The sequence below is a fragment of the Motacilla alba genome, chromosome 8 (genome assembly GCF_015832195.1).
Source record: "Motacilla alba alba isolate MOTALB_02 chromosome 8, Motacilla_alba_V1.0_pri, whole genome shotgun sequence".
Lineage (NCBI taxonomy): Eukaryota > Metazoa > Chordata > Aves > Passeriformes > Motacillidae > Motacilla > Motacilla alba.
In genome coordinates, this window is record NC_052023.1 from 24,201,593 (window position 1) to 24,215,321 (window position 13,729).

General features: G+C 48.3%; 1 protein-coding gene across 2 annotated transcripts in view; it reads left to right on the forward strand.

Annotated features, from left to right (window-relative positions):
• The first annotated feature begins 321 nt into the window (after nucleotides 1-321).
• HMCN1 (hemicentin 1) overlaps nucleotides 322-13,729 on the forward strand; it is a 166,825-nt gene continuing 153,417 nt past the window's right edge. The window contains exon 1 of one of the 2 annotated variants that reach the window (XM_038144148.1): nucleotides 322-1,516. In XM_038144148.1, coding sequence (XP_038000076.1) covers nucleotides 1,267-1,516 — 250 coding nt within the window. In that variant the 5' untranslated portion in view covers nucleotides 322-1,266. The remainder of the gene's footprint in view (nucleotides 1,517-13,729) is intronic. The other variant, XM_038144147.1, reaches the window with a different exon arrangement.

Sequence of the window (13,729 nt, forward strand, 5' to 3'; positions counted from 1 at the left end):
GTAGTAGTTGTGGATATGTAACTGAAGCCAAGGGACAGCCAGGGCGGTAGCACATGTCAGAGTGATTTCAGTATCACGTTTCCAATAAGAAAACATTAAAAATCACAGAATCTCAGAATGGTTTGGGTTAGAAGAGACCATAGAGCTCATCCAGTGCCACCCCCTGCCATGGGCAGGGACACCTTACACTAGCCCAGATTGCTCCAAGCCCTGTCCAGCCTGGCCTTGGACACTTCCAGAGATCCAGAGGCAGCCACAGCTTCTCTGGGCACCCTGTGCCAGGGCCTCGCCAGCCTCACAGGGAAGGATTTCTTCCCAATATCCCATCTAACCCTGCTCTCTGGGACGAGCCGGGCCGCCAGCCTCACCTGCGGCAGGTGCGAACACTGACCCGGGCCGCGAGGGACAGGGCCTGCAGGGGCCCAGGTGAGGGGAGGACCCCGAGGTGAGGGCGCAGAACCGGAGGTGAGGGATGGAAGCCCGGAGTGAGGGCGGGACCCCAGGTGAGAGATGGAAGCCCGGAGTGAGGGCGGGACGCCAAGGTGAGGGAGGGACCCCGGGGGTGATGGAGGGACCCCCAAGTGAGGGCGGGATCCCGGCGTGAGAACGGCGACCTCGAGATGTGGGAGGGACCCCAGGTGAGGGAGTGACCCCAGGTAAGGGCGCGACCCCGGCGTAAGGTCGGCGACCCCGAAGTGAGTGGGAGACCCCAGGTGAGGGCAGGGGCCGCAGCGGGCCACCGGAGGCGGGACCGGGGCGGGCGCCGCCTCAACCCGCAGCCGGTGCTCCCGGGGCGGCAGCCGCAGCTCCATCCCCGGCGTGGCTGGCAGCAGCGGCGGCCCCGCGGCGCGACCGGGGCTCAGCCGTGTCCCTCGGGGCGGCGCTGCCCCAGCCCTGCCCGGTGGGGAAGGCGGAGCGGGGCCGCAGCCGCGCGCAGACAAAAGCGGCGGCGCTTCCTGCGCCGCGCCTGAGGGGAGCGGGCGGTGGGCGCCGGGGTCCGCTCTGCCCTCTCCCCGCTCGCTCTTTGCTCCCCTCGGTTTGTCCCCGCTCTTCCCGGTTCATCCCCGCGCTCTCCCCGCTCCGTCCCGGGTCGGTGCCAGCGCTCTCCTCGCTCCGTCCCGGTTTATCCCCGCGCTCTCCCGGGTCCGTCCCGGATCCATCCCGGCTCTCTCCGCGGTTCGTCCCGGTCTGTCCCCGCGCTCCCCGCGGTCTGTCTCCGTCCCCCTGGCCCCACTGCCCCCGGTGCCTTTCGCGGGTGCCGGCGGGATGGCTGTCGGTGGGAGCCCCGGGGCGCCGCTGCTGCTGCTGCTCGCCCTGAGCGCCCTGAGCGCCGCGCCCGAGCCCGAGGCGGTGCCCGAGGGAGCCTCCACCCTGGCCTTCGTCTTCGATGTGACCGGCTCCATGTACGACGACTTGGTGCAAGTTATCGAGGGCGCATCCAAGATCCTGGAGACATCGCTGAAGAGACCCAAGCGGCCGCTGTACAACTTCGCGCTGGTGCCGTTCCACGACCCAGGTAGGGCATTCCCGCGGTGGACCGAGCGGGAGCTGGCTGGGGCGGGCAGGAGCCGGGAAGGGCAGCAGGGAGCTCCCGAGGGCTGGCAAAAGATTGGGTTTCCTGCGCTTGCAGAGCCTGGAGCCTAAGCATTCCTGTCCCATCGCAGCCGTTCTTGCCGCACGCGTTTCTCTGCCGAGGGCGAGTAACATTTTGAGACCACCACATCTCTGTCTCCCCACAAAGCTTCCCAAAGCCTTCAGGACAGACTGGAGTGGACTCTAAGTGCGCTTTGTGCACCAAGGAGTAGCTGAAGGGATCAAATACTCCTCCTAATTGTCCAGATACGACCTGAAGTAGCGTCACTGAACTGCACGTGTAGTCCTAACGGTGCTGAGTTTTTTCCAATGCCCTTCCATGGGAGCGCACTTAAGAACATGAATAATGCAGTTGCACTCTTCCTCTTGTCTTATTATCCCTTGTTTACATTCAGAAACTTGCAGTGAAATGAACATGGTGTGGGTTTGTTTTGTTTGGGGTCTTCGTTCTTTCTTTTTCCCCCTTCTGCTGTACATCGTGGGTTCCTCTCTTTCAGCATCTGTTTTTGTTCCCTTTCTATCCATTTTCTCTCGTTTTCTTCCTCTTTCCTTGTCAAATTCTTCTGTTGACTTGAAGAGGAAATAGGAACAGGATGCCCCAGGCTGGTGATGTGTGCTGTACTGTGCAGTAAAAACTCTCTTAAAAAAAAAAGAAAGAAGAATCAGAAAGTGGGAAAAAGCCCTTGAAAATGATCTTTTGGCTTTAGTTCCCATGGAGTATCTCAGAATATGCTCAATGCTTAAAAGTTCAATCTTTGCAGGAATGTCATCAAAAAAAGTGGACATCCTCTCTGTTTCCCCCCAGTCACAGACACTTCTGCTTACAATATATATGTTTGCTATTGGTGTAAATACCTGAAACCAAATGCTTGGATAATTAGAGGGAATAGCCTGTATAGATTCTTTTTTTTTTTTTCTTACAAAGAGTTCTTCATTGTCGTGTCAGAGTGTTCTATCACAAAAGGGTCCTTACTGTTTCCACATTTGGTGTAATTTTCTTTTTGTTTCCCCTCTGTCCCCTCACTTTTTGTTATTTTATGGAGCAAACTTATATGTGACTTAAAAAACATGATTGCCACAGAAATAAACAAGAAGGGGAAAGGTTTGGGTCAAGTATAGAACCTAGAACTCTTTTCTATCCGTCTGGAAAATCAAGTTCATCTCTTTGGAGTTCTTTTTCCATGGAATGGCCAGAAAATCAAAGAGGCTGGGTTGGGAGTGTTTTGGTTTGATTTTCTCTTAATGATAGCTTATCTTCAGTGAGCAGAAAGGGATTCAGGGTAGGAGTTGATAGTTCTTTTTTTCCAGAGTGATTGGCTAGCTATTCCATCCACAAGAGCAAGAAGATCTTGTGTGGTGCACTTTTAATTTGCAAGTTTGCATGGTGGTTCTTTGTTCTTGTGCATGCTCAGTAGAAAGAAGTCTCAAGGTTCTCTCACGGGTAGTCCTGTGCTCAGTTTTCATCACAGACCACTTTCATGTTGTCTGTTTCAATAGCTCCTGTTTTCTTTCTCATCTCTTATGTTTTCATTTAATTTTTCTTCTGTGCACTTTCACCTTTTCTGTCCTTTTTTTCCATTCTCCTCACGTTCTTGCTCCCACTGCCTCTCCAGATTCTTTGCTTGTGTTCCAGACTGACTCCTTTGACCCTGCTTTGCTGTACCACCCCTCCTTGCTCTGTACAAACCTCCCCAGCAACAAATCCACTGCCACCTTCCCCTGCTTGAGTCACATTTTCCCACTCACTGACTCCTTGCTTCCTTACCTCCTCCCCCATTCCCTCTCTTTGCACAGGAGATCCCTTTCCTTGGCAACTGTTAGACTTCATTCAGTGGAGTGACTGAAACTTAAACCTGCAGAGAACTGACCTGCAGAGCCCAGAGCTGCTGGCAAGCGTGCCTCAGAGTATCCTGTTACACCTCTCTGTGTGGAAGTCCAACTTCCCTGAGGGAGCCTTAATTCTTAGAGTGACGGATAGCTTGTGAGGGCAGGGAGCTCTCTCAAAGTGGATGATGGACAATTTTCAACTTCATTTTGTTCTGGTTTCTGAAAACTGCTTTTTTGGTCTTTCTCAAAGTTAGAAGGACACACCACAGGCCAATGTCTTGAATTTTATGTATGTGTAAGGTCCAGATGACTGCTGGTCATCTGTACCGTACATCTGATGATGACCATGCTGAGGCACTTGAAAAGAAAATGTAAGAAATGCTGTTGTGACCACTTCAGCTGCTTTTTTTTTTTAATCTATAGAGAAGTAACTTTACTCAAAAACCTCATAAAAATATTGCTTGGCAACTATTTCATGGCATCCAATTCGTTTACCTAGTGTTGTTCTTTCTGAAGGTTGCTCAACTGAATTAATGAGCATGAAGCTATTTTTTTCACAAGGTGTGTTGTTATTCATTCAATTCTTCTTCCAAAAAAAAAAAAGCTTTTTATGTAGTTGCCTCACAGGCAAATTTTCTGGATGTTTTGGTGAAGTGCTGTGGTCCCTTGGACAGATGTGACTCTACAAGGGGTACAGATACAGTTGGGGCTCAGGTGCAAGGAGCTTGTCTTTGTATACAGGTGCCCTGATGCAGATACACTATTGATAGGTAATTGCAGTTTAAATTGGGTGTGGATTTGGTTTTGAACTCTGTTTTCCCAGTTTGTATTGCAGAGTGCACTTGGCACCCCACAGAGTACAGCTGGATTGTAAATGATTTGGTATAAATGTAGTCTAGCAGAATATGGGAGGATTTTTAAATAACTCAAAGTGCTGCGTTATTCCTGCTGTATTGAGGCACTGGAGCTTGTCCAGGGAAGGGAATGGAGCTGGGGAAGGGACTGGAGCCCCAGGAGCAGCTGAGGGAGCTGGGAAAGGGGCTCAGGCTGGGAGAAAGGAGGCTCGGGGGACCTTGTGGCTCTGCACAGCTCCCTGACAGGAGGGGACAGCTGAGGGGGTGTCAGGCTCTGCTCCCAGGAACAGGGACAGGAGGAGAGAGAGCAGCCTCAGGCTGGGCCAGGGGAGGCTCAGGTTGGACATTAGGGAAAGCCTTTTCACAGAAAGGGCTGTAAAGCATTTGCACAGGTTGCCCTGGGTGGTGATGGAATCCCCATCTCTGGAGGTGTTCAAAAACCGAGTGCGTGTGGCACCTGGGGACAAAATTTAGTGGTGGTGGTGTTGGGTTGATGGTTGGACTTGATGATGTGAAAGGTCTTTTCCAGCCTGAATGGTTCTGTGATTCCATGATTGTCATGTGCCAATGCACTGGGGTGTGTGATGGTGGATTTAAATGTAGTGTTTTCCCTACTGCAGTGGGATTTGGGTGAAACAGGAATACAAGTATATTTTTAGTATCAAACCTGAGGCTTTTGGCACAGAATTATGGCTTACGGAAAAATTTGTCATGGGTTTCACATTCCTATACCATGTACCATCTGGTGGGATGCAGGGAGTTCAACTCTGGAAAAGCCTTTTGCTTTGGATTCTACTTTGTGAATAGCCATGTGCAGTGCTTTAACAGATTACAGGGAATGTTTTTATTCTGGGATTTCAATGTCTAAATGTGATCACAGAACTTTTGTAGATAGTGAAAAGGGCTGTTGACTAAGAAAGCTCTTGCCAGACTTGTGTTCAATGGAAAAACTGGCGTGGGGGGTGGAAAATTGTCCCAAATTTAAGAAGAGTTGGCACAGGAAAATTTTGAACTGGAGCTAAAGCTGAAGATCAGCAAATGCTTTTGTAGTTGCGTGTTGTGGGTCCTGATGTCCTACTAACTCCCATTGTATCCTGTGGAAATGGGATTGGACTTGGAATGTCTTTATTTAACATCTGTGGCCAGCTTTGCTATTTTTTCTTTATGCCATTAAGGAATTTTGGAATGGAAAATAAGCCTGAGAGGACTAATTCATCCCTAGTATTTTTCTATAAAGCTAATGGAATTATACCAGTCATAACTCACTCTGTGTGATTTAATCAAGCATTCCTTTAGTGTGAATGCCTATTCTATAGACCAAACTCCAGTAATTAATTAAGACAAAAATGAAGGGAATATATAACCTCTGGACTTCTAGGGTACAGGTTGGTGTTCAATATTTACCGAACTCTGAGCATCTCCTGACCCTTTTCTTACAAATCAAATAGAAAACACTGTGTGAGAAAAGGGGAAACATTAATAATGCTTAGTTTAGATGGGAAAACAGTCTCCAACTTAAGTCACATAGTAAATGTGTAGGAGAACAAGGAATACTTTTTTTTTTCCCCTTGATCCCGCTTCTCTCTTTTGAGAGAGTAGGCTCTTTCTTATCTTGAAGTGAAATTACGCCCATAGTTAAGGACAAAGTTATGTTTAACTGGAGTCTCCTTTAACAGACTGGCAGGGCTGTGTCTCTAACATGGTTAGGCTGCTGAGCCACATACTAGCTTGGATCAAGTTCAGGAGGTCATATGAAAAGTCTGGGAACTTTGGGTTGTGCAGGTTTGGTAGGTTTTTTTAAGATGTTATAATGAAGAAGTAATGTTTTTTCCAGAAGAGGAATTCTGTGAAATTAAAATTAGGCTATTAATGGAGTTAAAGTTTTCATACTTCCTGACAGAAAAAGTACTGTGGGTGTGCAGATGGCTAATGGAGAGGGGAAGGCACTCCTGTGTCCTTGCTGTGCCCTCAGCTGGATGGTGTCACAGATAATGCCTCTGCCTCTCACATCCAGCTCTCCTGACAGCCCTCCTCCCATGTGCTGCCCTGCACTTTTGCATTCTTCTGTCACTTGAGGTCTTTGATCTTGGGCTTTACTCTCAGATTTATGGGTGTGTAAATTTCTCAGGCAGAGTCTGAATGTGTGTAAATCAGTTGGAGAAGATGAAGAATGCCCCTCTGGTATAGCCTGAAGAAGAGGAGCATTGTCTTCAGCATTCCCTCTGCTTCCTTTGCGGGGTGGAAGAAGTGCTTCAAGACTTGTGATTAGTTTCAGTAAATAATGGGAACATGGCTGTGGAGAAACACTACAGCAGCAGTGGTTTTCAAAGCAGGGAGAGCAAGTTTAAGGGAAATGTGGTATTCTGTACTGGTGTCTTAGTGGGATGGGGGCAGCATGAGAAAAGATTGATGTCACAGCAGCTGTGGCTGCCCCTGGATCCCTGAAAGTGTCCAAGGCCAGGTTGGATGGGACTTGGAGCAACCTGGGAGAGTGGAAGGTGTCCCTGCCCATGGTAGGGGTGGCACTGGATGGGCTTTAAGGTCCCTTCCAACTGAAGCCAGGCTATGATTTTATGATTTTAATGAAAAGGGAGACGGCTGAAAGAGGGAGAGGAATACAACCCTGTGTTCCTGTCCACATTCCAGAGGCCTCCTTACCTTCCTTAGTAGGTAAAACTGCTTAAAACTGTTTGAAAACTGTCTTCTGTTTGAACTAGACAAATTATTAGGTTGCCCAGAAGAAATAAACTGCTTACCAGTGAAGTTTCTGTGGGCACATATTTTGTGAAAACTGAGTACTTATCAAAATCCCCTTGTTTTTATAGGATAATGTATTGGTTTTGCGTAACCTGGTTTTTGGTGGCAGGGGTGTCACAGGGGTGGCTCCTGTGAGAAGCTGCTGGAAGCTTCCACCATGTCCAGCAGAGCCAATCCCTGATGGCTCTGGAGATGGAGATGCTGCTGGCCAAAACTGGGCCAATGAGAGAGGCTGCTAACGCCTCTGGGATAACAGATTTCAGAAGAAAATCAAAACAAAGTGGGACACAGGTTTTCTTCTAGCCAGAGAAGAGGAGGAGGTGAGAACATGTGAGGGAAACAACATGGAGACACCAAGGGCAGTGGAGAAGGAGGGGCAGGTGGTGCTCCAGGGGCCAGAGCTGAGATTGCTCTGCAGCCGTGGCGAGACCAGGGTGAGGCAGCTGCGCCCCTTCATGGGGATCCACAGGGATGCAGAGATCCCGCCACAGCCCGTGGGGATCCACGGGGGATGCAGAGATCCAGCCACAGCCCGTGGGGATCCACGGGGGATGCAGAGATCCAGCCACAGCCCGTGGGGATCCACGGGGGATGCAGAGATCCAGCCACAGCCCGTGGGGATCCACGGGGGATGCAGAGATCCAGCCACAGCCCGTGGGGATCCACGGGGGATGCAGAGATCCACCCACAGCCCCTGGGGATCCACGGGGGATGCAGAGATCCAGCCACAGCCCGTGGGGATCCACGGGGGATGCAGAGATCCAGCCACAGCCCGTGGGGATCCACGGGGGATGCAGAGATCCAGCCACAGCCCGTGGGGATCCACGGGGGATGCAGAGATCCAGCCACAGCCCGTGGGGATCCACGGGGGATGCAGAGATCCACCCACAGCCCGTGGGGATCCACGGGGGATGCAGAGATCCAGCCACAGCCCGTGGGGATCCATGGGGGATGCAGAGATCCACCCACAGCCCGTGGGGGAGGTGCCTGTGCTGGAGCAGGTGGATCCCTGAAGGAGGCTGTGCTCTAGTGGGAGACCCAGTGGAGAGAGGGCCCTGCTTCCAGGCTGGAGCAGCCTGTCCTTGGAGGACTGCACCCCATGGAAAGAGCCCCACGGTGCAGCAGTTTTGGGAGGGCTGTGTGCCCGTGGGAGGGACTCACCTTGTGGCAGGTGTGGTTTGGCTGCTGCTCTCGAGCAGCTGGAGAAGTTCACAGGGAACTGTGTCCCGTGGGAGGGACCCCACAGTCTCACAGGGAAAGGATTCCTCTCCTGAGCAGCGGAAGAAAATCTCAGTGATGAACTGATCAAAACCCCCACGCCCTGGCTCCCTGTGCTGTCAGTGGGAAGGAGGGAGGGGCTGGGGGGAAGAAGGTGTTTTAAGAGCTTATTTTACTTCTCATTATCCTCCTCAGATTCTGCTAGCAATAAAATCCACTTTGCAACCTTAAGTTTGCCCTTGAAGTGTGTTCTCCCAGTCCTTATCTCAATTCACAAAGACTTTGTTAACTTTTTTCCCCTCTCCTTTGCTCAGCTGTGGCAGGGGAGGATGAGCAAGCGACTCTTGAGGGTGCTTGGCATTGGGCCAGTGTCAAACCACAAGAGATAGATAGAGAAGAATTGCCTCAATTCTCTTTGAAAAGAGTAAGGTCAGAGGCCAAGAAAATTATGCTCTCCACTTTATTCAAATAGTTGTCTTATTTGAAAGTTGAGTGGTTTTTATATTGCTACCAATATTGAAAGTGGGGAAAAGAGTGCTAATTTAGGAAGTCTCATCTCCCTCTTCTTCTGATGGGTCCCAGAATACCAGATTAAAGCTGGTGACAGCTGATCAGAGCAGTGTTTTGGTGGTCTCAAATTTGTGAACATCCCATCTGACAACTCAGGGATGTGTAAGGATTTAGGGTTTTTTTGGAAGCTGGTCTATTTTTGACTTAGATAGACAGTGTCAGCAATAATGAATGCATGTCCAAATTCTCAGTTTTTTCCTTGGTGTTTCAGGAGATGCAGTGTAAAGGTACAACTGTTCAGTGCTGCCTCGGTATGTCTGAGGGCAAATGATAAGCAGACCTGGGCATAATCACTGGGAATTCTGCTTTTTTGTGCTAAAACTGATGAAGTATTGCTATTAATATTTCACAAGTGACAATTTCAGTGGGAAGTACTGCTTCCCTGAAGCCCAAAAACTGCTCAGTGTTGTTACCACTACCAAGTGTTATTGTTGCTGTCATCAGGTGAGTGGCTGTCACCAACGCTGTGGAAGTGAACAGCTCTGGGCTGATAAGGATGAAGTCTAAAGCATTTAAAGACATTTTCCATCTCTGAGGCTTCTGGGATAACTGTACTGAGTGTGTGGGAAATGAGTGTTTGAAACCTTATTGTCACCCTTAATGGAGACATTGTGATATCTATAAAATTAATTCCCTGTGATTGCATGGATGTTTTCTTGCTCCTCCAAAGGGATTTATCTGGAGTCCCTCTAAAAGTAGCTGCTTATCTAGATTAGAGAAGACAGTAAGTGTTGCCAGTGCCAGAAGCTCTAAAATCTGTGAGGCAGCCAAAATGTTGTGACATGATCCAAAAGCTTGTTAGAGCATCACTTACAACTTATTTTTCTGCTGTCTTAACTCTGCATGTCCAGCCCAGAAGGTATGCACAAGGGTGAATTTCCCCTCTGATTCTTGAATCCTTCTGGCAAGGGGGAGGATTATTCTCTCTGTTTTTATGTGAAGATACAGTAGAGATTCTTTCCTTGGGAAAAAAATGATAATGCCTCAAATACATAATTCTTTTCTGCTGTGAATTACACTTTGTTTTTCATGTTACAATTGAAATTGTTGCCTACAGAACTTAGAAGCTATTTGTTCTATTTTGCTTTGCTCTCTTTGGCTCCAAGTGGTTATAGTTCCAAGGGAAGCTCTGCAGCTCAATAACAAAGTATTCCAGTGCTATTCTCTCCTTATAATTACTACTGATGTAGTTTATCAGGTGAGCCTTGCTGTTTGTTAGCAGTGTGCACTTTTTACCTAGAACTTCTGGAATTTGCATAGAGGATACTTCACCTGTTGTGTCCCACATAAGTCACAGTGCCCTTGTTAACTCAACTTTTAGGTACGTGACAATTCACAGAGAAATCTCCTCCCACTTTCTTAACCACTTTTAAAACAAAGAAACTTCCTCATTCATCTTCCTCTCTTCTTTCCTACACTCTGAATTTATCTCCCAGGGGTTACAGCAGCTTGTATTTAACACAATCACACAGAGAAGCCCAATTAATCCTATTATTATGCTGGTAATTGTTTAACACTGACTATGGGTCTTGATGGGAGCTCTGTGGTATGGAAAGCAAAGAGCAATTTCTGCTGCTGCATGCATCTCCTGGATTGGTTTAAATGCACACAAATCAAATTCCTACTGCTGTATGAAAAGCAGATATTTGATGCAGATCCTCAAGTACTTTTAAGCTATGAATAAGCTGTCCCTCCCTGAGGCTGAGAAGTGTCCCATTTTCATCTGTAGAAAACAACTGTTTTCTGAGAATGCATGGTAATGAAGTGAATAAGGAGCCATGAATATTGTATACATCTTTATCTCACTTTACCTGAGGGATTAGTGTTCATTGTAAAGAACTGTCATAGAAATATGACAGGAAAGTTGAAAAGGAGGCCCGTCAGAGTATTTCCCTCTTGAAATGCTGAGCTTACTCTTTTCAAGTGCCAATCCTAGAGGAAAACTAGGAAAAATATGTCTTTGTTGTGGGGAATTAGAATCATAGAATTGTTAAGAGAGATTAATTGTTAAGAGGTTGGATGAGACCTGTTAAGATCATTGAGTCCAACCACTAATCCAGTGCTGCCATGTTCACCACTAAAGCATGTCCCCAGGTGCCATATTGACATGTCTTTTGGGCACCTGCTGGGCTGGTGACTCCTCCACTGCCTTGGGCAGCCTGTTCCAGTGCCTGGTGAAGACATTTTTCCCAATATTCAATCTTAACCTCCCCAGGAGCAATTTGAGGCTTTTTCCTCTTTTCCTGTCCCTGTTCCTGGGTGCAGAGCCCAATTCCCCTGGCTGCCACCTCCTGTCAGGGAGTTGTGCAGAGCATCAAGGTCACCCTGAGCCTCCTTTTCTCCAGGCTGAGCCCCTTCCTAGCTCCCTCAGCTGCTCCTGCAGTCCCAGCCTCTTCCCCATCTCCATTCCCTTCTCTGGACATGAATTAATAGTGAGTGAATGCCTTTAGAGAAGAGAATGAAGTTGAGTTCTCAGGAGAGAACGAAGGGAAAGAACCACCCAAGACCTGCAAACTGGTGAAACTGACACTGTGATCCTTATTCCTGGCTCTGTGTGCTGCACTGCCATGCAGCAGTACTGAGGTGTTTAGAATGAGGCATGAGGCCGTGCCCAGGTGCCTTTTGAAGGCTCACTGTTGGGTGATGCAGAGGGGTGCTGTTTGTTACCTGCAGAGAGTGAGTAGTACCTGTCCTGCAGAGGGGGCATGCAGTGATGGGACTCCCTGTGCTGAAACAAGTTGGGTTTGAGCTATTCTTAACCAATGGGGAGCAAAAACAGTTTGTATTGGGTTGGTGATTTTTTCAATGCATCGTGCAGTGTTCATTCTGCATCCTGCTGGACTAACTTGTTAGAATCCTTGGAGTTATTTCCCTTGTACTGTGAAAACAGGGAATGGTCATGACCCAAAGGCTGCCAGAGCTCCAGGAGCTTTTGGACAATGCTGTCAGGCACAAGATAGGATTGTTGGGTTGTCTTGTGTGGGGCCAGGAATTGGACTGGATGATCCTTGTGGATCCCTATGAACTCAGGGTACTTTGTGGTTCTTCGACTTGAGGTCTCTGTCATCTTTTTTCTTACTTGTGCTTTACCCTTTGTGTGTGTATCAGAGGCTGCCTGGAATTCATACTAGAGTGGATTCTGCTCAGTGGAGGATCTGGCTGAACCAGATTAAGGATATGGAAAAGGAGCAGATATTTCATTTAGTTAATGTACTTTGAATGTGGCTAAAAGCCTGGCAGGAGGAACCCTTTAGACAGAGAGCCCTCAGATGCCAGTTGGTATATATTTTCCAGTCAATGATTTAATTGTTGGCATATGCTGTGGCTTTGGTTTTGAAGGAGACACATGCATCAGAGGAAATATTGAGAACATATGTTTTTCAGTTTGCAAATGGCAAAACAGTTTCTCTGTTGAAAGAGAGTGATGCTGTTACTTGATCAGCTCACCATGCCTTGGTAATCAGCAGTTTTGTAAGAAGGAATAGGATGGATTCAATGAAATATGCTCTGGGCTGGCTGCTTTTTGTGCTTCATTACTCCAGCCAGGGAGAATGTTTTACCCCTCACTTACATTGTTGAACATAATGTGTTTTTTATAACTGTTGCTGGTGTTTAGGATTTCCTGTTTGAGGTGTGCTGCTCTGAGATCAGATTTACGAGATCCTTCAGCGATGCTGGCAGTGAATTCATGCCGTGCAGTTGTTGTTGGGTGAACTCTGGGTCTAAGATTTGCATTTTGCAAAGGGATTGTTCGCAGTGTTGCATTTTTAAGGGGGATCAGAATGGTTTAAGTCAGGCATATCCCCCTTGGTTAAGCTTCTTTTGTTGCTTTTTGAGGAACATGGGCAGTCTACTCTTTGGTAACTGGTTTTGCCAGAGGAGAAGCACAATGACTTCATGTTTCTGAAGCACTTGGATGGGATTATGTTATGTCAAGATACACGAAGCCACGGCACTGAGGACAGGATTAATCCCATTTCACTTCAGGCACTTCACTAAAGACTCTCAGCTGAGGGGCTGGTGACCCAGAGGCTCTTTCTATAGTTCACAAAATTAAAATGGCACCTTAAGGGGCAATTGATCCCCTGTGGATTTTTAAATACTCTTTGGAGATCTCATTTGCTTTCACTGGCTGTAGGGGAAGCAAAGGTTGGTTCAGTCAAAACCCCGAATTCAGAACATAGGAAGTTAATTGAGAGGCTTTCTGCTTTCTAACATTCTGCCCTGGGCTGACTGTCCACGTAATGGTCCCTGAGGTTTGTTTCACATCTAAGTTTTCATCCTACCACATGGATACCAAGGGCTCTTTAGGGGGGGGGGAATAGGTTATTCCCACATGGTGATTCCCTGGCTCCCATCAGCAGCTGAAGAAGGCCCCTGGCTGGCAGCCCCAGCACAGCCTGAGGGCTCCTGTGAGCCTGCTTTGCTAAGGGCCTTGGTGAGCGTCTGGTCACGGGGCTGCTCAGGAGCCTGTGCACCTCCTTTGCCTTCTCCACAGCGTATTGGCCGGGTTTGAACCTTGGGTGTTCAGAGACCCCTTCTGTGTCAGCTAAAGGAGTGACGCTGGCAGCTCCAAGGCTGACAGATCGTGCTGTGGGACAATTCCCAGTCAGGGCTGGGATGCCCCTGGTGCTGTGTGCTGCCAGTGTAAACAGGCCGTGTGTGTTCATGCAGCAATGTTAACCTACTGTCCTGTATCCCTGTGCTCCTCCATCCCGATTTGCTTTGGCACCCTTGCTACTCCTCTTCACTCTGACCACTTTGCCAAGCTCTAGCTCTTCTCCTACAACATTCCTGGCCTAGATTTCAGTCTACAGGCATTACTGGTAAGATATATGCATTTTTGGAAATGACATACTCCCAGACAGTGAGCCAGCATGCGGCAAATGTTGCAACCAACCAGAGAGAAC